Source organism: Rosa rugosa, chromosome 5 (genome assembly GCF_958449725.1).
Source record: "Rosa rugosa chromosome 5, drRosRugo1.1, whole genome shotgun sequence".
Lineage (NCBI taxonomy): Eukaryota > Viridiplantae > Streptophyta > Magnoliopsida > Rosales > Rosaceae > Rosa > Rosa rugosa.
In genome coordinates, this window is record NC_084824.1 from 51,285,426 (window position 1) to 51,311,113 (window position 25,688).

The 25,688-nt window shown below is 38.1% G+C and overlaps 3 protein-coding genes across 4 annotated transcripts; all 3 read left to right on the forward strand.

The window, feature by feature from the left end:
- Positions 1 to 5,933: 5,933 nt before the first annotated feature.
- LOC133710335 (protein PSK SIMULATOR 1) lies at positions 5,934 to 9,164 on the forward strand. Its single transcript, XM_062136381.1, has one exon. It carries the CDS (start codon positions 6,442 to 6,444, stop codon positions 8,224 to 8,226), a length of 1,785 nt encoding a protein of 594 aa, XP_061992365.1. The 5' UTR covers positions 5,934 to 6,441; the 3' UTR covers positions 8,227 to 9,164.
- Positions 9,165 to 11,985: 2,821 nt separating this feature from the next.
- Positions 11,986 to 14,569, forward strand: LOC133711065 (AT-hook motif nuclear-localized protein 7-like). The gene is made up of 6 exons (XM_062137242.1): positions 11,986 to 12,140; positions 12,236 to 12,568; positions 13,201 to 13,268; positions 13,520 to 13,645; positions 13,839 to 13,988; positions 14,135 to 14,569. Exons 2-6 carry the CDS (start codon positions 12,244 to 12,246, stop codon positions 14,360 to 14,362), a joined length of 897 nt encoding a protein of 298 aa, XP_061993226.1. The 5' UTR covers positions 11,986 to 12,140; positions 12,236 to 12,243; the 3' UTR covers positions 14,363 to 14,569.
- An 882-nt stretch (positions 14,570 to 15,451) lies between these two features.
- On the forward strand, positions 15,452 to 18,885 carry LOC133710745 (bet1-like SNARE 1-1). 2 transcript variants are annotated; one of them, XM_062136882.1, is made up of 6 exons: positions 15,455 to 15,687; positions 16,628 to 16,772; positions 17,719 to 17,775; positions 17,871 to 17,930; positions 18,015 to 18,100; positions 18,524 to 18,885. In XM_062136882.1, the coding sequence occupies exons 1-6, from the start codon at positions 15,674 to 15,676 to the stop codon at positions 18,549 to 18,551; spliced, it is 390 nt and encodes a 129-aa protein (XP_061992866.1). In that variant the 5' UTR covers positions 15,455 to 15,673; the 3' UTR covers positions 18,552 to 18,885. The 2 variants fall into 2 exon arrangements, with proteins under 2 accessions (XP_061992867.1, XP_061992866.1); XM_062136883.1 differs by lacking the exon at positions 17,719 to 17,775 and having other exon boundaries at positions 15,452 to 15,687.
- The last annotated feature ends 6,803 nt before the right edge of the window (positions 18,886 to 25,688 follow it).

The window sequence follows — 25,688 nt, forward strand, 5'->3', positions numbered from 1 at the left end:
GTTGCCAAATTGTAAAACAACTTAATTAAAAAATTTTATTACAAAAATTTAATTCTTTATAGTCATCAAAGATGAGATACACGAAAACCTCATCTCACATGAATTGGTTTCTCAATTAGGTTTCGATTTTGTAAAATAAAAATTAAACTTGTGTCTTCGTTTTTGGTTAGTGGTTGGTGCTAAAAATCTGAACCCCTAGTTGAGCTCGCATAGTGGATAAAAACCTCTACTTGAGATAAACTTTTATTTCTAACATAATTTAATGCTGTATTTTGCATTCAATGATTCAATTCTAGTTACAACTAAAAGCTGATATGTGCAATGAAAATCGATAAACTGACAAACAAATCTTTTCAGTTTACTCTAATATCTCAATATGTAATTACAACTATTGAGTTGTTAATACTGTGTAACAGGACTATATGAGATCTCAAACCAAAAGAATAAAACACTAGATTAGATCTAAGATTTGGTGCGTCTCAATCTCCCACAATTTAATTATTGTCTAGTCATACAACTTTTACATTTCTTCTACGTAACAAATTGCACAGCGTGTGAACATATATTGATCATGCAATTTCTGTTAGATGAAGATTCAGGAATTTTAAGGGAAAAAAAAAAAAAAGAAGGAGAAACTAGAGCACTTGGAGTCAAATGGTGAAAAGCCCGAAGACCTAAAACCTAAAACCACCATTACAAGCGTTTGTAACAGCAACACTACCACCGGCCTCCTCCCACGAAAGGGAGATCGATGTCGTCTTTATATAATGTATGCAATGGCATGGAGTCACGGACATATAGTCTTGGAGGTATCGTACTCCCAAAGTTACAGAGACAACCGGTTCATAAAGAGTGTTTTTTTTAAGGCAATTTGCCACCAATCGATCTACTTGAAATCACTAGTCATAAGCAGGAATATTCAATTGAGGAGTAATGGTAACATTGGCTATAGTTAGAGAGCGAACAACCTTACGATCTATCAACATATTTTCAGAGAATGTGACCATTAAATAACAAATGCATTTGACAAATAATGAATTTAAAAAGTTTTAAAAAAAGTACGCACATTTTTTTTTAACAAAAAGTGGTATCAGAGATAGATTGACGTACATATTTTTTTTTAAAAAAAAGGCTAGAAATTTTATGATTGCAACAATGTCGTAAGGGTTGTTATATATGTCTTCATTCAACTCAACTGATTACTAAATGTGTTAGTTTAGAGGATTAGAGTGTAAGACTTGGGATGAATGTTTATCTAGAACATATGTATTGGTGATTTTAGAAGGTCTAATCTCTCTAATGAACAATTACACGTTGTAATATTTAAGGTGTCCTCCCCCGGTGTACTTGGCTGAGCAGAGACCGTAGATGTCTCGCAGCATTCTTTATTTTTGTATCCTGATGCTTTCTTCTTTTTGTTTCGTACTGTTGTTCTTTATCTAGTTAATTATGTTTATCTAATCTTGCCTCTAGTAGGCCTGTGACTAAAAAAGCTGGTCTCTTCTGTTCACTGGGCCTATCTTCAATTGGGTCCAGTCTGCTTTGGGCCTAAATGCAAGTGTCTTCTCGTCCAAAAAAAAATATTTAAGGTGTGCATGGTTTACACTACAGTGACTGAGCATAGAGCACTTGGTACCAGAGAGTATGAAAGTTTTTTTTGATTAAGAGAGACTATGAAAGTTAGAGACAGCCCATATTTACTTTTGCATGCTTTTCAATTTACTCCAATATCTAAATGAGTTGTTGTAACTGTGCATCAACACTAGAGAAGATCGAGGATTAATATAGAAGGACGAAGGTATGTCAGACCCATAGTTTAACTATTGTCTAGTCATACAAATTTCATCTGACATTACTTCCCATCAGAATTGCACTACTTATCGTTTGATCATGCATTTTGTGTGAGTTGAAGATCGGAGTGACCTAATAATGGGCATGATTCAAGAGTCAAGACAGTAATTAATTTTTCTCATTTCATGACTGGCCTTCAACAACTGAAAGAGAAGGAAAAAATAAAATAAAAAACTGTCCCCAGAATATACCACGGGAAGTCTAGAAGCCATCGAGTTATAGAACATAATGCTTAAAATAAGTTTTGTTGCGGTGATTTGAAAAACGAAAAATGTCTGGGTCATAAGCTCTATGCTCAATCTGAGATCAATTTTGAGTTTTGGTTTGATGAAGGTGTGTGAAACAATTTTAGATGAAAATTTAAATTTTCTTCACGCTCTCTCAAAACCTTAGCATAAAAATTGAAGGCTGAACAAGGTCAAATGGATTTCTGTTAAATGAACATCTATAGTGCGTCTCAACTATTAATTATTTTGACTTTATTTAATCTTAAATCATATTCATAATTTGATAATGCCTTTTGCATTATTTTTATAACCGATTTTGATCTCACGTCTCCCCTCATGTTGTGTCTTTCATTTACTTAATTTTTCTTTATTCAACCAAAGAAAAAAAACCCATCAAATTAAATGTCAACAAGCCTATAGAAGTATAGATCATTAGCAGCAACAGTAGCATATCCTCCTATGAAAGTGACATCGTCTTTATTCATATAACGTGTTCACGGTGTAGTGTAGAAAGAGCCAATTAAGAAAGGAGAAGCTGAATACGTAATTTGTGGGGGGAAAAGTTGAACCGGCTCTCTTACTCTCTCCTAATTGATTCTCCATTCCAAACACAAACTTACATGCAAATGGCGGGAATATGGAAACTACAGTCATCCATCAACCATTCCGGCCTTTTCTGAGTTTTTCTTTTTCCTTTCTCTTTTTAACGTATCTTTCACTCCACTTGAGATTGATTGCTTGAGTTATCAGAAGTCTTAGGTTAATTGCTCATCTAGGTTCGTTCGTTGATCTATGTGGAGAGTATCGAGTGAGGATGATTTCATGCTACAAAACTTATCTATCGCAACAAGTTGATTTTCTCTTAGTCGATACATTTTTCAAGTGAAACAATATGCTCGATGAAATGCATATAGATACATAGCGAGGTAGATCGCTTGTTGGTTGTCTCTTTCTCAAGATCAAACATTGCTGAATCTTGTGTCTGTATACAACCGTGGTTGTATTTGTTGACTCCATTGTTGCGCTGCCAATAATTTTTGTCGTGTCAACTTGGAAGAGCATCATATTGATCAGTTGGGGTTGAAGTGTGATGCTACACCCCTAATCTAACTAGAAAGAACAGTTTCCTTTGCTATATATGATTAAGCAACCGGCCATTTTCTTTATACAAATCAAAGTGAAAAGCTAAATAAGATTAAAAAAGAAGATTCTAATGGTCTAAATAAGCCACTTGTTTGCTCTGTGATGCCCTTTTGAGTTATAGAGAGGTATGCAGATAGACACATGATGGATCAAAGCAAAATGCTCGCATGCCTAGAATGATTCATAGCTAGGCAGAAAGCTGGTAAAGGCACACAAATCATATCATAGGGAAAGATAAAGGGCTCAAAATGGTCCTGTACACATCTTTTGCCTTCTTCGATCATGAACACTTTTCATCCTAACCGATTATAGAGTTCCATTTTATATAAAAATTTTAAGAATATTGCTAATCTTGATAATGATGGTCTAGATCAAAGTGAAGGCGTGCATGCATGCCCAGCTGAGCAAATGGGCACCACATTAAGTCACTTTGAGCCACATGTTTGATCAATCTAAGTGGCATGAACATGGGTTTATTAGTTTAGTTTCTCTCTCTCTCTCTCTCTCTCTCTCTCTCTCTATATATATATATATATATATATATATATATATATATATATATGGCTAGCTTTTCTGTATACCATTCATCATGTGATCTATATATATATGATTATATCAAGCATGCCCAAACCCTCTGAAAAATGGAGGTGACTCCCACATGATTTTATGGTTAATTTGGACTCCCCCATATTAGGTTATTTCTTTATTATTTATTCACATGAAATGAAACTCAAAACTAAGTAAAACCATTATTTATAAGTATAAGTGAGCGAAACAAAAACCTGTTCGTAACTTAAGAACGAAGACAAAAAAGGAAAATAAAAACATACTGATACTAAGTTTGCTACCTGTAACACAAAAGAATAGATTCTGGTAATAGTGTGGCAGATAGACTTGCACATTTTGCTAGTTTGGATCATGTTATTAACCCTTTTAGAGGGGTGCCTGATTTCTTACAAGATGTCCTCTTTGAAGATTATTGTAATGCTTCTAGTAACGCTTGGGGTTCAAGTATTACGTCATTCCGATGTGACAAATTATAATAAATAATAATGTAGGCATGGAGATGAGCCTCCCAGCTTGACTGGGTTCCAAATCTAGTTTTTTTTTTTTTTTAAAAAGGAATAAATTCTGGTAATAGTTAGTCGTTAGTTTAAGAACTATTTGGTATGAAAATCAACCTAACAAAGTTATTTTAGGAGCTGAAATATAATCATATAGTCCACATGTTTTTCTTTAAAGTAGTTTTCATAGGTAGTAGAGTAGTAGACAAGACTAGTTCTATGCAGAATTGAGAATTGGTTATAGTCTATAAATGAATAGTTGATCATCTTTTCTTTTTGGCATTACTTGCTTGCTCTATGCTGGGAGAATAGTCCATATGGGGCTAGTGTGATAGCCCTCAAGTAAGCGTTGTCTGCAAAAAAACAAGACCAACTCCCACTATGATAAACTTTTGACAAATCCCCCCGCCCCAGCAATTTGGGTTGAGTTTCATCCATAAACATCTTTTTCTCACATTATTAGTACACAAGTTGTCAAGTTTAATCCAAAGTCACACTAGTTTGAAAGAGACATATAATGATATGTCATTTTACTAATAGCAACAGCTTAAATTACATCTCTTGGGGACCTAATAGCAAAAAGATGAGCATGAGATGATTAGTAAAACTCAAACAAGTTAGGCTCCAATTCTTGCAAAATAAAGACATTGTAGAATTGAGAATTATTACTTTTATGGAGCAGATAAATTAGATGCCATGACTAGTAATTATGATTGTGTGTGGAAATGATCTTTAAATAATAGTTAATAATATGAAAACTTTTGAATATAGAGGATAAGAAAGAGAGGGAAAAGAAAAAGGAAAAAGGAAAGGAAGATAAGTGAAAGATGAAAGAGGCCATGAGTTTTTTGTTTTTTTGATGACAGATAGAGGCCATGAGTTGTTAGCTAAGGTGGAGGAGTTCTAACTCACCCAAGGACCAGGCCAAGCAAGGCTTTGGTGTCAAAATTAAAGAGGATTAGGGGAGCAGGTAAACTAAATCTCTAATCAAGTTCTAGCTAGAAGCCTAGACAAAGTGGATGTAATTTTCACCGACCAACATTCTTTTTACTTTTTAACCCACTTTCATTTTTCAAATTGTCCCAGTGAAAAGAAAAATCAAAATAATTGAAAACTTGTTGATAATATTTGATTTTTTGAACAGAATTTTCAAGTCTGAATCTTCCTTTATTAGATAACTTGATTGTATATTAGAACAATTCCCTTGAGCAAAATATCAAATCAGTTACTTGCAAAACCTAGTCTGTCATTTGGTAATTAATAGATGTTGCATTTTCAGATAAGGGACATTTACAAATAGCTAACACCTAACTGTAAATTTAATGTGCTGGGTCTAATTGGACCACAGAAGCACTTACTGAAGTTACTCCTGCTAGGTCACTTCTATTTCTAGATGCAGCAACAGTTGGATGTGAGGTTATGAGGTCAGAGGCCATAATCATGATAATGGTTTAGTTGCTTGTTCTTCTTGACCTAAAACGAAGTTGCAAGTCAAACCCAGAAAGCAGAGCTACTTAAATCATCAATCTTTGACTTTGCTATAGAATTTGCAATTTGTTTATTTATTAAAATAAAAAAAAATAAAAAACACCAAAAACCTGCTAAATTTCACAATCCCTTGTTTAAGACTTGGTAATTTGAATACCTTACCTGACCTCATCACTCAGCAGAGAGCAGAGAGCAGAGAGCAGAGAGCGAGAGAGAGTCAGACCAAGCCATTTTAAATTTCCAGAAAAACAAAAAGAAACAAATACAAATTCAAACACCAAAAAAATGCAGAGAGAGTCAGACCACTTTTGAAAACATTTTGAAAAAGCTTTCACAGTACTTAAATACCAAGCCAAGTACCAGTTGTAAGCAGAAAAGAAAAAAACATGAACAGCTGTGTGCTTCAAAGCAGTGATTGATTCCCCCACTCTCACCCAAAACACAAAAAAGAAACCATCTTTTCCCCTCCAATCAATTAAGCATTCTCACCTCTCAAATACCCAAATCCCAACACTTTTGAAATTCCTCACTGTTTCACTTTCCTTGGGCACAATCTGAGGCTTTCAATCAGTAACCAGAGCAAAAGGGTGTCACTTAGTTTTCACATATGCGATTGGGATTGAGTTTCTAGCTCGGACCCAGAATCTGGGAGCTTTCAGATCTTAGCAATGGTTGCAGAGCTTTGGATATTGAAGATGGGTAACCAGGTAAGCTCGAATCTAAAGCATGCTCTTTTACTTCAGCATTCAAAGAAATCAAACCCAAAAGCCACACCCAATAACTCCAACACCAAAACCCAGAAGCAGACTATAGGGATTCTTTCATTTGAGGTAGCTAATGTTATGTCCAAGACTGTTTATTTACACAAGTCCCTCACAGACTCTGAGATCTCTAAGCTTAAAGTTGAGATCTTGAAGTCTGAGGGGGTCCAGAGGTTGGTCTCTTCTGATGAGGCCTATCTTCTTGAGCTTGCTTTGGCTGAGAAGCTTGAGGACCTGAACCGGGTCGCTGCGGTGGTGGCCCGGCTCGGCAAGAGGTGTGTTGAGCCGGCTCTGCAGGGTTTTGAGCATGTTTATGGTGACCTTGTTAATGGGGTTATTGAAGTTAGGGAGTTGGGGTTTTTGGTGAAGGATATGGAGGGGATGATTAGGAAGTTGGAGAGGTATGTGAATGCCACCTCCAATTTGTATAGTGAATTGGAGGTGTTGAATGAGTTGGAGCAAGCCACCAAGAAGTTTCAGAACAACCAACATGAGGAGAGCAAGAGGGCTTTTGAGCAGAAGCTGATTTGGCAGAAGCAAGATGTGAGGCATCTCAAGGACATTTCACTTTGGAACCAGACTTATGATAAGGTTGTGGAGTTGTTGGCAAGGACGGTGTGTACCATTTATGCTACGATTCGTGGGGTTTTCGGAGACTCTGGTTTGAGCAGGGACCATGGAGGGTCAATTGGTGGAGGTTCGCCTCCTCCTGTGTCTGGTCAGATTGATGCGAGGAGGGTTTCCCAGGAGCCATTGAAGAGGGTTCTTAGCAAGAAAAAAGGGTTTCATTCGGGGCCATTTGAGAAAGCTGTGGTGGTGAAAAAGGGGTCAAGTTTTAAGCCTCAGTTTGATTCAAGGAGAGGAGGTGAATTGGCGTTGTTTCGGGCAGAGGATTTCAACTTTCCCTGCGGAACTAGCCCAGGGAGGCTTTTCATGGACTGCCTAGTAAGCAGTTCGGTTGTTGATGATGATGATGTTGACAGTGCTGGTGGATATGAGGAGCGGAGTAGCCAAACTTCAAGTTGTGGCTTGGCAAATGGTGGTTTGAGGAGAGATTACCCCAACCATTCAGGTTGTTTTAGTAGAGTGCAAATGGTTATGCAATCAAACTCCGGTGGAATGAATGGTGCCCCGTTTGGTCCCAAGAGTAGGCTGATGGTTTATGCTCCACCTTCTACTGTGGGAGGCTCTGCTCTAGCTTTGCATTATGCAAATGTCATAATTGTGGTAGAGAAGTTGCTTCGCTACCCTTATCTAGTGGGTGAGGAAGCCAGGGACGATTTGTATCATATGTTGCCAACGAGTTTAAGACTGTCTCTCAGGACTAATCTCAAGTCCTATGTCAAGAATTTGGCTATATATGATGCACCTCTTGCTCATGATTGGAAGGAGACTCTTGATGGGATATTGAGGTGGCTTGCCCCACTGGCACATAACATGATCAGATGGCAAAGTGAGCGTAATTTTGAGCAACAGCAAATTGTTACACGAACGCATGTTCTTCTGCTTCAGACATTGTATTTTGCTGATCGAAAGAAAACAGAGGCAGCAATTTGTCAGCTTCTTGTTGGGTTGAATTATATATGCCGTTATGAGCATCAGCAGAATGCATTATTGGATTGTGCAAGTAGTTTTGATTTTGAAGACTGCATGGAGTGGCAAATGCAATGTGGAGCTTCTTTTGTTGATTGACTACTTTACTGAATTTGAGATCCTCAAGATGGTGATAGAGACTTCTTCTTGTTCACCATCACTTAGACGAACACTTAGGTGGTAGTACAACAGATTGTGAATATCTCAGCTTTTCACACTGAAAGCTTATATTGTTGAAGACTTGATTAATGTATTTAATTCCAAGGTATGTGAAGCTTTGACTGAAGTATATAATTTTGATTATTTGAGGGAAAAAAAAAAGTTTCTTTTTTTTTTTTGGTGGAAATCTATTATATGTTGAAGTAAAGTAGTTCTTTTCTATTGAAGTCTATATGCCTTTTCAATTTTATGTTTATTGCAGAGAAGGTTAATGTTATTTGCTAATGCTAATGTTAATGTCTCCTTAACTAATGACACTGCACTCTGGTCACAACTGTTTGTTTACAATCAAATACTGAATTCTGAACTGATGTTGTTGCCAATAAATATATACAGAGAGACACAAACATATCCTCACATAATATACTGGTCGTATTTTCTTTTGGTTATCTAGATTATGTGCAAGTTCTAGATGCATGCGAATAATTGTGAGCTGAAACTACTTCTCTGGATACACTTTTTGGAGATAGGAAATGGGAACTTTCAAATCCAAAGCGATGTATCATGTGCATAAGTCTTTTGGAAGGATTTAGGGAGTCTTCTGATTGTGCTTAGTTGCATTCCAAAGAAACATTGAAGAGAACATGGGAATGGGTTTGAAACACTCATAAGGTTCAAGTTTCTCTTGCACTTTAATATCATTATTATCACTGTCCAACCTATAATACCTCAGTAAGCATAAGAATTACTTTGAAGCATTGTGTCTTATGTTATCTGTGCTGTTTTACATCTGCTCTAAGCAGGTCATTTCATGCTGTCTGATGAAAGGCTCTCCTGGAATTTAATTAGATAAACTAAAATTTTTTTGGCTCCTCTTATTTCGGTGATGCATCTCTTTTGTAATGGTCTGTTTGATGGTTTTAAAGCTGCATTTTATGTGAAATTAATTTGTCATTGTATCTATTATTTTCGAGCAATTGATCAAAAGTCATAGAATTATTAGGTACAAACTGAGAGCGTGCTTGAGGTCCGCTTATTTAAATTATATTTCCCTGCTTTGAGCATCTTCATCTCTGTATTGTGTATGTAGCAGGGTATAAATTAGTAGAATATTTGTTACGCATAGTGAAACAGGAAGAGAAAATGAAAGAATCTGCTATTCATTAACTCTTCTTCTTCCATCTCCCTACTCCTTTTTTATGGACTTGTTCAGATTTATTCGATGACACACTTACATTGACTGTTTGTAAACCAGGGCCTACTTTTATCTCATGTTTATATATATATATATATATATGCACACTCTTTTGTAGACCATTACGATGTTAAGTTTAAAGAAGACCCTCCTATTGTTATGCCCTGTCAAACCAGCTTACAATCCTTTGTGTAATGCACAAGAGTGATTTGAAACCATTCATGATTCATGCATTAAATTCTGTTCTCTGCATAGTGATTTCCGCAAGAGTTTCTTTCATCTTCTTGATTTCCCCTTTCTGGGTTGATGTTGCAGAAAAAAATGGGCATTTGATTTTGTTTCATTTCTGTCAATGACCGATGACGCAAAAAAAAAAAAAAAAAAGAAGCCTTGAAACATTCAATATGAATTTACAGCTCTATCCAACTAGGATTGCTGGCTCATTGATTGAACTGGTTGTAGAAGAGGGCATTATGTGGATGTAGGAGGCATGTGGGGGTCAAGTCGTAAGTGCGGGTGAAATATCCAGTCTCTGTAAGTTGAGATTGTGACCAAGATTAGCCATAGCATTCTATTTGTTCCTCGTAGAGATGAGACAACCTCACAAAAGTCATAATCTCCTTCTTTATACTGGAATTCGCAAGAACCCTCGATCTTCAGATAATTTTTCCCTTCATGTTCAAGCATCAGTAGTCCTACTGAAGGTTGGTATTTTTTTCTAGTATAGATCTCGTGTATATGTCTTTGTTTGTAATTGTGGTCCTACTGAAGGTTCCCTATCAATTGTACGAAAATATGCAGCAGCAGTGTCAAGTGTCAACTCTGATAGACGGGTGTTATCCAAAGATGCATGAGAGTGATGGGACATATGCCCTCCATCTATCATTAGTATCATCATCACCCACACAAAAAAATAGTACTATCTATTTTGGAATTTGAAACTTTGTTAGAGCAAGTTCACCCGTTGGGTCACCGGGTCACCTACTATTCACTGCTTTTTAGTGTATATTTTCATTCTCTGGGTCACGAAATACACTGTGCCCGTGACCCAGGGCACGAAATACACTGTGCTCGTGACCCAGGGCATGAAATTAACACTAAAAAGTAGTGAATAGTGGGTGACCTGGTGACCCAACGGGTGAACTTGCCCTTAGATTCTAAACTGGCTGTCAATTCTGATACTATTCAATAACACCGCTTATAATTTGTATGGAATAAAACATATTATTTGCATTTTAATCGGTCAATATTTATTTAATAAATGAGTCATTTGTATGTCACCCCGCCCATCACGAAATGAATCTGTGTAACTAATTTATTAAGACAGTTGGAGCACTTCACATGCGCCGAAGGGGTTTATCTTGGGCCTAGGAAGCCTTTGGGTTCCCCTTGACAAAGTCAAAAAAAAAAACAAAAAAAAAATTATTAAGATAGTCGGGTCAGGTCGTGTATAATCCACATCCACGATCCATTAAAATTAAGTATAATCCACATCCACGATCCATTAAAATTAAGTAAAAGAAGAGTATCTAGGTTTCAGATTCTTTGATTGGTATGACAATGGGGCAAGTTGGGTATGAGGATCACAATACCATCCCCATCCCTTACTCAATCCCTAATAAAAACTATCGAGGATTCCCCATCCCTATGCCAATGGGGTTTAGCCCTTTGAACTGATCCCGATCTCCAATAAGAATTTAAAGCTTGAAGGCAATAGCACTGACCCTTATTTGTCAAAACCGATTGTGTCCAAATGAAACAAACTTGTTTTACATTGTTCGGCTTTCAATTTTTTATGCTATGGGTTTGAGAGAGTGATATATATTTTTTTTTTTTGCTCCTTTCCTACCTCATCTCTCTCCCCAGCTGCACTCGTTGTCAGCGGGACAAAACACTCATTCTCCCCACAGCTGCACTCGTTGTCACCAGCTTCAAACTTTTGCAAGTGCCCTTGGAGATGTGGAATCTGATGGATACACCCATGGAGGAGCAAAAGATATTTCAGAATGTAACTAGTAGCATAGTTGCTTCAGAATCTGAAATCACTGAGCCTAACATTCTTTCCGTAAATGATGTGAGTGTTTTTATTTCAGTTCAGAGATGCTGGATAAGGAGCAGATACATGTTGCATCTGCTGTATGGCAACATTTCGGGCAGACATGTGTTTAACTAAAATGAAGACAGTCTCACATGGTTACAGATATACTGAGTGTGGCAGAATACTGACTAAAACAATATTACATTACAGCAATATTACAACAATTACAAACAAAAATATTTTGATTCTCTTGATCTTTGAATCTGTTTTGGAAGAAAAAGTCTAAGCCTTTTACATAAAAATCTCATCTCTCCCAATTTGTATTTCAAAAATATGACTAGCTTTTTAGCGCACGGTTGATTTTGGAGACATTTTTGTCTCTGGGCTCTGATTTTTATCGAAGCTGGGGCGAAATGTTGGGCCTGGATTGATTATCTTGTCACTTTTGAAAGTTCAGTTATTTTTGCAGTTATTTTTTTGGTGACAGTTATCTGAGTTGGCGGATAGGAATTACATTACAGTTATTTGATTTGGTGCGCTATAAATTTGCAGCCTTATGGCAGTTCCATCATTCTCTGTTACTCGTTTGTTTGCATTAACTGGTTTCGGTCTCTGGCACAGGTAGAAGGAAGATGGAGTTTCATCTTCCCAAATGATATGTTGGTTATGGCCTTTGTTTCATGTTGGTTCTTACTTTTCTTGATATGTTGTTGTAGTTTGAACAATGTACGCCAGAGAAGAACTGCCTGGAGAAGGGGTTGAAGTGATTGCGGCTGATGCTCCCTCGGAGTACCAGATGGCTCCTAGGGCGGTGGAGCACAAGGACAAGGCGGCTGCTGGTTCAGGAGAGGGGACGGGTGAGCCAAAGAAGAGAGGGAGAGGGAGGCCTCCACAGAAGAATGTGGGGGAAAGGCAGTCCTCCTCAGCCAAGGGGAGAAAGGAGAAGGGCCAAGGAAGCGGCGGTGGGGGTGGAGGAGGTGGCAGTGGCAGTGGGGGCGGAGGAGGAGGAGGAGGAGGAGGAGGCGGTGGGGGCGGGGGCGGCGGCCAGGGTGAGTACTTAACCATGTTTGAGTTTACTAATTTGAATTGTATTGTAGCGTTATGGTATGAGTGGTATGTGTTGCGATGAGTTTGATGCGTAAGTTTGGTAGTTTGGTTTTGATCAACATTTAATGTTTCTGTTTTTGATGGTATTTAATTAGTATGTTGTTAGCATTTGAGAATGATACATGCATGTTTAAGATAAGTTTGATGTGAAAATGTCATAGTTTGGTCCTTGTAGTTTGTTTCTGATTTCGATGGTGGAAAGAGACTTGGATTTTGTGTTAGTATCTTACATTTCGTACGATTTTAATGTGAAATTTTAGAAGTAAAATAAGCGACTTTCTTTATCTCGCTTGCTGTCCACGCTAGTTAATTCTACCAATCTGCATGTTTTTCATCAACATTCTGTTTAGGATGGAACTACTTAGATTTTCAGTGTACTCGATCGCGAGTTTTGGAACTTTTACTTAAAACAACGAGAAAGCAGAATGGATCAGACTTTCAAATTGGTTTCACAGCTTGAGTGGCTTGAGTCAGAATTGACCGGTTGCCTTCATGATTTCTATCAAATGAATGCGCACATTTCTATCAAAAGGAGATCATGTATGAAGTTTTCTTTTTAACTATAATATTGTAGGCAATCCCGGTGCAGCTTATAATGGAAGAAGCTTCACGCCCCACCTCATCTCTGTCAATGTTGGGGAGGTATGTTGATTAAACTATTTACTGAACGTAGAATTAGGAAGTTACTTCAGCAAAACGTTTTAGCAGTTGCTTTACTCATTATATATGTAAAACTCCTTATAGAAAAAAATGATTTACAACTCTGTTTGACGTATCTGTAATGGTCAATATGCAACTTCATTTCTATTCTCCCTTGATATATTTATCACTTTCTGATCCCTATCTCTAACACTATTAACGTATGCTGTCTCTTTTGTATGTTTGGGTTTAAGAATGTCTGCGGGAGCGTTATGAGATATTTCCATGAAAGACCACGAGTAATCTGCGTGATATCTGCAAGTGGAGTAATCTCTAGTGTTAATCTGCGCCAACAGGATGACGAGGCCATCACATATGAGGTATGTTGCATGATATTTCCTTTGTCAAGATACTTCTGATTGAAATAGTGTGAACCTCCTTTTGATTTCATTGATAAACCATTTTATACTACTACCCCCTGTTGAATTAATACAATGGCCTGGCTAATTTTCAAGTCACTCCTACTGAGTTTAACTCATTTTCTTTTTCCCTTTTGTACACCTTTTGTTGTAGGGACGTTTCGAAATCCTGAGCTTGTCTGGATGCCTTATGCCCCATAACGGGGCCTGGCGTGGTGCAATGAGTGTCTCTCTGGCAGGCGCCAACGGTCTAATTTTAGGGGGAGGCATTAATGGAATTCTGAGAGCTGCCACTCCTGTGCAAGTGAGGCTTCTCTCAAATATACAAGTTTTCTCATTTGTTTTTTAATGTTTGCATTTCAAAGTACCTTGAAAAAACTTGTACATGTCTTTGTTGGTGAGCCATTATTCGAAATGCATCTTATACTATTTTTCAACTATACATATCAGGTTGTGGTAGGTAGTTTCCTAGCTGGTGAACCGAAAGGAAAGGGTAAGAAGAAGGCGGATGCTGAACCACCTGATACTGAGCCTCCACCTCCGCCTCCGCCACCGCCATCGCCTCCGCCGCCAGCACCAGAACCGCCACCTGCACCAGCAGCACCACCACCACCACCACAAGAGCCCATGGGATTCTGGGGGATTTACGATAATAGCTGGCCGAGAATGGAATGGTAGATATTATATGTAGCTTCACAACTTCTGACGTAGGTTGATCGTGTGTATTGTATAAAATAGATCATCTATTGTAGATTGAAAGTAGGATCACCGTTTCTGAAAGTAGGTTTATAGATGTTGCGTAATAGAATAACTGACTTTGTAAGCAAGTAGAGGTATGGATGTAATATATGTGAACCAATATATAATATTGCCTACTTTAGTTTATTTGTAAAGATTAGACAATTTTCTTTAGCAATAATATTGGCAGTCGGTGCTGTACTTCAGGCTAAGATTGGTTCCTTTTACAGCCAGTACTATAGTTTAATTAACAGAAGTTCTGGTGTTAGATCACTTATTATTTTACAATTTGATTTACAAAACTTTACCTGAGGATATATATGGGTTAGTTCACCTGAATATTTGGAATCACAGCCTTAATTACTCCATTATGTTTCTCTTCTAGGAGGATTTGAGTAAGAATTTGGGATTGAAGTCATATAATTCATCTAACCTGGTGGTTGTGTAAAATGAGTTTTCAATTTTTTAACTTGGATTTCTAATCAACCTCCTTCCTTTTCTCTCTCCACCACCGTCGTCATCACATGCCTCCTCCTCCTCCCGCCCCTAATTTATCAAAAAGTGGGGGATCTTATCAAAATATAGAGGGTTTGAGGGGGAGTGAAATAAAAATATAAAGATTTATCAAAAAGTTGTAGTAGAAAAACGGGTCATGTATATAAAATTTCTCAAACTAAAAAATTAGACGGTGCCTTATTGATTGCTGTTAAATCAGTCTCTTAGTTTTTCAAGTATTAGATGTTTCTTCTCTCCACATGATTGTAATCAGACAATGCATGCGATAGCTAAACGTGCGCCTATGTTTATTTATTGGCTACATCATCTGCTTGACTGAGGGTTTTATTTCTCTATTAATAAATAAAGTCCTTATCTAACAAAAGAAAAACTAAAATCTCTCTCATAAAGCAAAATTATACTAATACTGATATTTTGTGTTGTAATTTTTGAAAATTCTTCTATGTACGGACAGTGCAAGTAATTTTCGATAAGTCCACAGTATTTAAACTCGATGGATCTAACCATTAATCGCGGGCTAATAATAAATAGGGCTTCAAACATTTTTGGCCCAAAGAAAGCCGTAGAAAACTGCTCTTCGATTCGATTCGGAATTCTTCTTCTTCTCAACCATTTCAAATTTCCACTTCTTTGATTTCACTCTTCGTCTCCAGATCTCGCCGCCGTAAATCTCCGTTCGAATTTCGTCCTCATATTCCGAATTCCGATACGGCGAATCTCTGAAATCCACCGCCAATGAGTTACAGAAGGTTTGGGTTTCCATGAACATCTCCATTATATCTTATCCAATTCCAGTGCTTTTCGTTTGATTAGGGATCAGTGATGCGCGGTTTATGTGAAAGAAATTGTTGCATTGTGAATTTGGCTGTTGATTTTTTTTTTTTCAAGTTTATTAGCTGAATTTATGACTATACGTATTGGTTGATTGAGTATTCAGGTTATGATCTTTTGCTGAGAGTAGTTTCTGTTTCTTTACAGGTTTGGAATAGAATTTGTGCAATGTCGAGATAGTTTTCGAAAGAAAAGTACGAAAGGACATGATTTTGTAGTTGTGGATTAGTTGAAACAATGTGTTATTTTGTGATTTGAGTTTTAGTTTGGATTAGTTGAAATGGAGTTTTGTTGAGGCGTTGATTGCTATTGCATGATGATAGATTTTGTCGTTATAATTCATGACCGCAATACCTTAGATTTTGTGGTCTGTATTCTTAGTTGAGCAGAATTAACACTGACATTGTGGATCACTACTCTCCTCGATCCTTTTTTGTTTTGCTTGACTAGGTTGGATTTAGGTTTATGTCTTGCAAATAAATATGGAAGTGTTCTAACTGGAATAATGTGGGGTTGGCAGTCTCAAAGTTTTAAAAAGTGCTTCAAGTGCACTTGGGTTTTCAGTTGAGTCCCAATGGCGGGGTTAGATTAGGATGGATATTAGGTTTGTAATCCACTGCTAAATAAAAGAGAAAGCAGGTGAATATATCGCCTCCTAGTTTTTATGCTTGTTTATGTATCCTGTTTGTCTGAGAATATACAACTAATTGGACTTTGATGGTTCAGTTTGAAACTTTGGATTTAGGCGTGAAGAGAATTACTAGTCCCAAAATACTCAAAAGTTAATGTTTTTTAGATTTGTAGTAGTACTATCAAGTTTTCTGTATTTAATACTAGATTCGTTCACTCTTTTTGCAGTGTGCATCGTGCCTCCAAAGCATCTCTTTTAGATGGCCTTGAGGAAGGTGGTCTCAGGGCCTCCTCCTCATACTCCGATATAAATGAGAAGGACAATGACAAAGCTGTGCAAAGTTTGCAAGACAGAGTTGTTTTCCTAAAGAGAGTAAGTGTTATTGGGATGATCTCTTTAGTGACCATCAAAGTTTTGTTTTTAAACCTTCTGTTCAGCAATATTTTATACATTGTATATGCTATTAACATGATAATATTTTTCTAAAAACTTGTAAAGTTGATATTTTCTCTGCTCTTTTAGGAGTTTGTATGCTGTAACCATGATCTAATGATTGTTTTTGGACTTGAAAGTAAAGTCTTTTTAGGAGTAGAAGCAGAGATTCAGTATTACCATACTTTTCTATGAATGCTGGAACTGAAAATCTTAGAAACAGCATGACATGCCTGAGGCATGAGAATGACAAGGTTCAGGGAGATCTGGCCTGTTTTCTGATTGCCTTTTCTGTCCAGGCCCTGAAGGTGTCTCTTGTCAATTGTAAGGCCACTCAATGTGTCATAGTTATCACTTTTGTTTGTCTGCATAATTGTTAGCTCTATAATGTATCTGATTGCATGCAAGTTTAAATATGCTCAAATTTATGATAAATTGCTTTGATGCATTGATTATAATTGCACAATTGTAAAGGAACAATCCAGGGGAATTCAAAACTTTCTTCACCGTTTGCAGAACATGTGCAGTGTGTTCAATTTCAATATATCTAGGTACAGCCGCCTATTCACCTGTCGTAAACCCCATGCACCTGAGAATGGCTTGCTACTCCTGGATCTAATCATGCATCAATCATCTATATTGATTGATTAGACAATACTTGTTTGTGCAGACTTGGATTGGACACACATCAAATGCTAGAAACTGTCCTTCCTATTGAAAAATCAGAGTAGTTAGTTCAGATATGTTATATATTACAAAACGAAAATACTCGAATGATCATAGTTTAAATCCTTATAGATGACATTGTTATACCTTCTGAAAATTGAAAATAAATAAAATAAATGAAGGACCAAAAAACGACCTGGAATTTATGGGTTATTGACAGATAACAGGTGACATACATGAAGAGGTGGAAAGCCATAATCGTTTGCTTGACAGAATGGTATGCTTGTCACAGTTGTTGAACATGTGTGTCTGATTAGTTTTGTTTCTAAAGGATTTGGATATTTATATTATTTGATTATGCTGTTCAACCAGGGAAATGACATGGATGCATCAAGGGGTATAATGTCTGGAACAATGGATCGGTTTAAGATGGTATCTAAACTAGTTCTTCAATACTATCGTTTATTATATTTTCAGTTGTAGGACATTGTCTGAGAAATGGATTTTTCTATGTAGGTGTTTGAGAAAAAATCAAGCCGGCGAATGTGTGTACTTGTGGGCTATTTTGTGGCTTTCTTCTTAATCATATACTTTCTCTTCAGGTAAATGTTTTTTATCGTATGTGCTCTCTTATTCTAATATCAGTGACTTATGTATGAATGGGTATGGTTATCTTGGCCTCAAAATATTGTGAACTGACTGAACTCTATTCTGATAGAAACTTTCATGCTTTTGACTAATGATAAATTGATAGATAACGCATAAGAGACCAAAATCATACTGAGTAGATGAAGAGATGAAGGTTGGGGGAGAGTTTGAGCTACAGATGTCAAGATGGATATTTGTTATCATGAGATAAGATAGAAACTGGATAACTCAGATAATCTAACAATAAGCAAAAGGCCACCTGACTAAACCAATAACTTCTTTTTCCGTGTATTTATTTTGGGCTGGATTGGGACATTTGGAATCTCTATTGCTTGATCAAATTATGTGGTTGTTGCTGACTTTCTTTTTATTTGCAGGGTTCGCAGATTATTCATGCATGGTTGAAGCAGCTCTAGAGCAGCTTGCGGCTCCTGAACTCAAAGTTTTGATTATGTGACAAAATGGTAGTAAAGTCATGTTGTCCAACATGTCTTACTCAAACTGCATATGAAAAATGATTTCAAAGCCGATCAGCGGCAGGAATGTTTTTCATGTATAAATATAGATGTTCCAGAAAGGATTGGATAGTAGGCTGTAGCTGGAGGTGAGCTATTTGTTGAATTGTGCAGTATCAGACTGAGAAAATATCATGCTGTGAACATTTGTGTCTTTGGTTTTACTGCATCTTTCTAGCTAAAAGCTAGAATCTTACTGATCATGCAAACAGATCACAAGTAAATGTGCGTCCAAATATTCCTTAAAATAGATTATGCAGCATTTGCAGTGAGTACCCTGCTAAAAGCCTAAAAGCCGAGTAGCAAAGCTGATACACCACCAGGTCAGGATCTTCAGAATTCAAAAAGTTTATGGAGCGTTTGAATTCTGTCGTAGCTTGTTGGTTTTTCCTGAAGCTGGTATGACTTTCCAGTAAAGCCATATATCGATTTGGGTTAGTTATTACTTATTAGAAAGCGTTGAAGCAAATCATAGAGGCAGTTGTAAGTCAACCTAGGTTCGTTGCTATGTTTGCATCTCATAACAACTCCCTTTGGGGCCACCCTTTAAAATAACACTAGCACTATGTGGCATTACATACTATATGCATACAAAAACACGGACAGGAGTGGCATAAATTTTATTTATTTTATTTTTTTTTTTGAAAGGGTGGCAGGATTTATGGCCATCAATAAGGCTGGTGTCCAAACTTGCATGGCCCTTTTCTTTTTATCTGGCCGGTATATCCATGTCCCTTTCCAATAACACATTACTTATGACATGATAGTGCATGATCTATGTACCCCCGAGTGTACTCTCTCCCCCTTGTCTCAGTCTCAACTCTCAACTTTCAGTCTTTTCACATAAAATTGAAACATAGATTTATGGTTGTGCTCTATTTTTGGCTCTAGAACTGAACCATTTCCTTGTATCTAAGAACTTCCAAATTAATAGAAAGGAAACTTGATGGATGATGACCATCCTTGAAGGACCTAAACAGATCATGGGACCATTTTTTAAGTTAACGACGTTTTCCTTTCGTGTTGGTGTAGACTGTGGATGGCTGTTTTTCCTAAGGTGGCATGGCAGCGCCGCAAGGAATCGGCCAGTGTCATGCTTGGTTCCCTAACATGGTACACGTATGTGTTTCCGATCACACTGCATTTCTTGAGGGCGAAGACGCAGATTTGCTAATGCTTGCAACTAGATCATTGCTTATTCTTTTTGGTAAACCCTAAAATTTTGCGCGAAGAACTTTTTTAAAGGACAAGTGGGGGCAGGGGGCTGGTTAGACGAGGAAAAAACAAATTAGCTGATTAGGTATTTTGAAGAAAGAGATTAGGTATAGGGCCAGAAGAGATTAGGTATTACGACCCAAAATGAAGGAGCTAAAAAGGTGGAGATGCCCTTACTTGGCCCCCACTGACGAGAGTGCTTATCCATAAAATAATTTACTAGTTTTGGTTTGTAGGGCATTTGGCTTTTAATTATATTTAAGATAAGGGTTTTTGTCCATTTACCCCATTTCTAGGGATTTTTTTCCCACTAACCCCATTGAGTTTTTTTAATTCCCTCTTACCCAATACACTCTAAGGGAGTCTTCCCTAATACCCCATTAAGATTTTTTTTTTGTTTTTAATTTTTTTTAATACCATTTTACCCCTCACCCCTTATTTACTTAGAGAGAGAGAAAAAATAGAAGAGAGAGAAACCATAGGAGACTTCGCCGGAGCCCGTCACCGGTCACCGGTCGCCGGATTCCGGTCACCGGCCGCCGGATTCCGGTCACCGGAATTTGTTGAAAATCTCACCAGAAAGGTTTTTTGGCCTCCAATAGACATCTATTGCCCCCCAATAGACCTCTATTGCCTCCTATTGCCCCCCAATAGACGTCTATTGCCCCGATAGTCTATTGCCCCCTAATAGACGTCTATTGCCCCCCAATAGACGACTATCAGCCATGTATTGCCCCCCAATAGACGTCTATTGCCCCCCAATAGAACTTTTGGTAGCCGAAATAGGAACTAATCTTCCTAAAATTTGACAGATAAAACTTTGATTAAAGAAAAAAACGAAGAAATTATATCAATTTTAAAACGTCTATTGCCTCCCAATAGACGTCTATTGCCCCTCAATAGACGTTTCGATTACCGAAATGAGAACTAATTTTTCTAAAATTACACAAATATAACTTTAATTAAAGAAAAAAAAGAGGAGATTACATTAATTTAAAATATCTATTGTCCCTCAATAAAACTTGTTTTTTCCTTTTTTTTTTCTTTCCTTTTCGACCTTCTGCCCCCTATTTTACCAAAAAAGTAAAAAAATAAAAAAAACAAGAGGGTTGCAGCTCAATCATAAAAAAACAAGTCAAGGTATGGACTATATGCAGGATGAGTAGGCTCCAATCTTCAAAGATTCTCTAATACTAGTTGTTGCAAGTCCATACAATAGATAATTAAGGAAAAATAAAAAGAAAAGGAGAAAAAAAAGATGGCTGCTCAGAAATCAAAAGATTCAAAACACCTACTATTCCCCTCATCTCATCTACCGGCCTTTCTCAGCCCCTCACTCTCTCCACTCCTTATCTTCCTCCTTCGCTCCTCTTCTTCTCCTCCGTTGAGTACATCCAGTGCGACGTTTCCAACGCCGAGGACTCCAAAGCCAAGCTCTCGTCGTTGACCGACGTCACTCACTCACTCACCTCTTCTACGTCACCTGGACCAGCCGATCCACCGAGGTCAATCACCGCTTTGGAGTGGGATGAGATCGAGTTTCCGGATGCTACTGGTGGACCTGTAGCTCGAGGTGTTCGACGAATCGCCACGGCAGAGGAGGACTTGGGAGTGGAACCGCCGTCGTCGTCGACGGAGAAATTGTCGACTTTGAATTCGGCGTTGTGGTCGTTACTATGATCGACGGTGAAGTGGTGCTGGACTAGGACCAGCCAGTCGTCGAGGTCGACTCCAATCTGGACAGAGTCGTCGAGGTCGATTCCTCCGGTGACGAAGCCGTGGTGGGCGGCCCGAGTCTGGAGGAAAGGGAGACGGCCTGGGTCCAGCGCCGGAGGGGAGAGAGAGCCTGGGTCGTGCGCCGGAGCCGGAGGTCAGTAGGGAGAGAAGGAGGGGCATAAAGAGAGGAGAGAGAGATCGGGATGTGTGAGAGATTGGTGTTGAGTGGCAATGGTTGTAATTGTTTAATTGGGCTGAGGGCAAAATGGTCATTTTCTATTAAATTGTGTATGTGGGAATAAAAATCTGTTGCTGGGGTAAGTGGGATAACTTTGGCTCATTTTGGGGCTTTTGGTCAAGATCCCTTAAGATAATCAATTCTGCTGGCGTATACTAATGTATGCGGTTAAACTGCTAATAACTTTTTTTTTTTTTTTTAATTCTAGATAACATCGTAACTCCCCACCTCACCCTTGATGTCAGTGAGATTTGAATCTGTGACCTCCATAATATTAGTTAGGTTAACAAACCAACAGATCACAGCTCAACGACGTATAAACTAATAACTTGATCAACGACAATAAAAATAGGCTCGACATTGACCAAAAACAAAATAGAGGGAAACTAGTTTTGCAAATGAATGAATGATAAATCAATCAAGGTCGCTCATTATAAAAGAGCAAATAGTTTTGCTCTGCTAGGGTTTTGCCCTAGCCGCAAAACTATTCGAGCATCCTTATGGGAGAGGCGGCCGGCTTGGGTCGACGATTCTAGCATGTAGGCTTCGGCCTTTTTTTTCCTCTTCTCATCCTCTTGATCAACAGAGTTCTTCCCTCGAATTTCATCGAGGTTGAGAATTGTGGTGGTAGGTGTTGGGCAAAGGCTGGTGATGGTGGATCAGTGTGGCTGTTGGAATGGCGAGTGGAGGCGGTGTTGGCCAGACATGGCGGTGTGACTGTTTCCTCTCCATCTGCAGTGCCGCATCAGGGATTCAATGATAGACGCTGGGGTCTTCTTCGGTCTGATTGCAGCAGCAGCGGCGGCAAATTAGGTGGCAGTCTCATCCCGTTTGGGGTTTGGCCTATATTCTTTTCTGTGCTAGACTTGGGTGTGCTGGTTTGTCTCACGATTTGGGGGTTGGGTTCTTCAGTGTGGGGCACAGCGCGATGGCGGCGAAGCTGCTTGGAGAACCCAAGATATGGGTCGCTTTCGGATCTGGATATGGGACCCGGGTGGGTCTTGGTTTTGGCAGAGAACCTAAGATATGTATTGGTTTTGGGCCTTGGCCAATTGCTGCTATTGGATCTGGGACCCAGGCTCTTGGATTTTGTTCTTAAGGGCTCGTTTGCGAATATTAGAGTTTTTGACACCCTCGATCTCATTTGAGTTCCCGGTTGATGGATCTCCCGCGATTTGATTGCCGGTTCTGGTTATGATTACAATCTACACTCATTTGACCTCGCAGTGCAATATGTCTCTCAGCATTTGGTCTGGTTCTAGTTACATTTCATTATTGATGCGTTTATGCATCTTGTTTAGTTTTTTCTTTCATTTCGATGTTTTACATCGTCGCATTGTACTCCTTAGTTTGCATTTAATATATTGATTATCATTTCCCTCTAAACAAAAATAGAGGGAAAATAAGCCCGCAAGCCGCTATACCATTATAAAATAAAAAACGAGTTTACAAGTTTTAGTCCGGAAAAAAAAAAATCTGAATTCAAGATATAATTTTCTTTAATTCAAAAAACAAAATTTACACCGACAAATTTGTTGAATTTTCACAATCAAACCGTCTTCGACAAACTTGAAAGTGAGGGGATGGATTTCGTGCTGGCTTTGAAATTTGTCCGTGGCTACACACATCAACCTTTGGTTGTTTAAGAAGTAGGCAACCTCTCTATGTTTAATATTATGGGGATCGAGAGAGAGAGTATGGACAATGATAAACATGAAACATCAACCTCTCTTAAGTTTAGTTTGGTGCCCATATATCTTTATATATAGTTATATTGTATTGTATTTCTATACATGGGATTACATATTAGGTCCCTTGTATGTAGTAATATAATATCATTCAAGTCACCATGGGAGCAGGAGTGAAACCCTTTAATCCTTTTTAAAAAAAAAAAAAAGTAATATAATACCAAAGTTTTGGGAAGTCTATATCACTCCAACATATATATTTGTCACTATATAAAGAAAGTTAAAGTACACCTCGGATGCTCCACCATGTTATTTCATTTGTTCTTTTGTTGGTTGTCATTGTCACCAAATTAACCTACGTTTACCCCCAGTATGTTGTGGTTTGAAATAAATATTTTTACCTTAAATTAAGAACAACATAATACATTTTCATATCAAAGAAAGGAATGCAACAGGAAAGTAACATTTTGCCAAATTTAGAGTCCACAAAATCCAATTTTGCATGTCAAATTCCCCCTCTCAATACGTACTAATTAACTGTATTTAATTAAAGGGCTCATCTCACTTGTTTAATTAAATAATGATCATAGCCTTTGTCTAGATTAACCATTTATAAATAAATCATATATTATTTATATCAAACAATGATAGTAGCTTATACATTATAGGGTGTAATCCTTTTTTTTTTTTGAGGGGGAGGACGTCAATAGTAACCACACACACCCATGCAGTGTATCCCAGTTTTGTTAGACTAATCACTGCACTGCAGACGCACGAGCCCTCGTGCTAACGAACAAATGTCCCTCAAATCTGCTGGCTACGGGATGGAGCTAGGAATCGAACGCTAAACCTGAGGGTTTCAGACTAGGCCGCTCGACCAACACACCACACCACGTGGTTAGGGTGCAATCCTTAAACTTTGAATATTTGATTATATTTCAATTAAAAAAATGCTACAAACTGAATTAGTAATTGACTGCTGTATTCCCTAACCCCCTTGGCTGAGAATATATTTTGTTAATTATTGCTTACTATTCCATAAGCCTAGGTTTTATTATCTGAATATAAGATTTCAAATTAATTAATTGCATGGATGAGCGCACATCACGGTTCAAAATTTCTGCCAATAATTATGTAATCATTGGTCTTACTTGTGATTAATTTTTAAATTACGTTTTTTTTCAAAACCATGATACTAAATTCTTAGTAATTAACAGTTCCATTTAGTATTGCTTCCAATACCCTGCAAGCTGGTTTCACTAACCACTAGTTAGCTTGCTACCCGCAACTTTTCACAGCACCTACTTCTAGATTATGTACGACCATGCATTATCCTATTACAGATGTGATGATTGTTATCTCATTCAATGGTTCTTCTTAGAGCAACTCCAACAGCTTCCCTATAATTTCTGTATAATAGAGAAGCAAAATTCAAAGCTTTAGCATATTTTTCTTCTCCAACTCCAACAGATTCTCTATTTTACAACAATCTCTAAAATCTCCATATTCTTCCTTAAATTTTAGAGATTGTTGTAAATATAGGGAATTTGGTTTTCTCTTTCCTCACTTTCTCTAAAATAGAGATAATTATAGGGAATCTGTTGGAGCAAAAGAGGCTCATTTTTCCCTAAAGTAGAGAAAAATCAAATTATGGGGAAGCTGTTGGAGTTGCTCTTAATGGATTATACTTCGCTGACCAGGTATGGTCAGCCACTAACTGGATGACATGTGTCATTCTAAGCCAATTAAGCCTTCCTCACGCGCTCAATCTCGTCGCGATGTTGAGCCGCGCGACGTCAAACCCGTTTGTGGCGCTGTGCTTCAAAATCCGTTCTCCCAGGTGACGGCATCGACCTCAATGGAGCTGGAGGAACCGTAGTCCTGCTGTGAAGCAGGGAATAGTACTCTAAAGGAGGATTTGCCGTTGCCGGAGACAAGTATGGAGGGATCTCGATCCGTGGCGTAGGCTTTGATTGAGAGGGTGGGGAAGGCGGTGGTGGTGACTGGAAACCGACGATGGGGAGTGGAGAAGGGGTTGAGGAGGAGGAATGAGGTTGAGGATGGTCAAGTTGGTCGCCGATAGAGAGTTAGAGACTAGAGAAGAGAGAGACGGAGTACAGGAAGAGGAAGGAGGAGAACAGAAAGAGAGGCAAAAAAAAAAGAAAAAAAA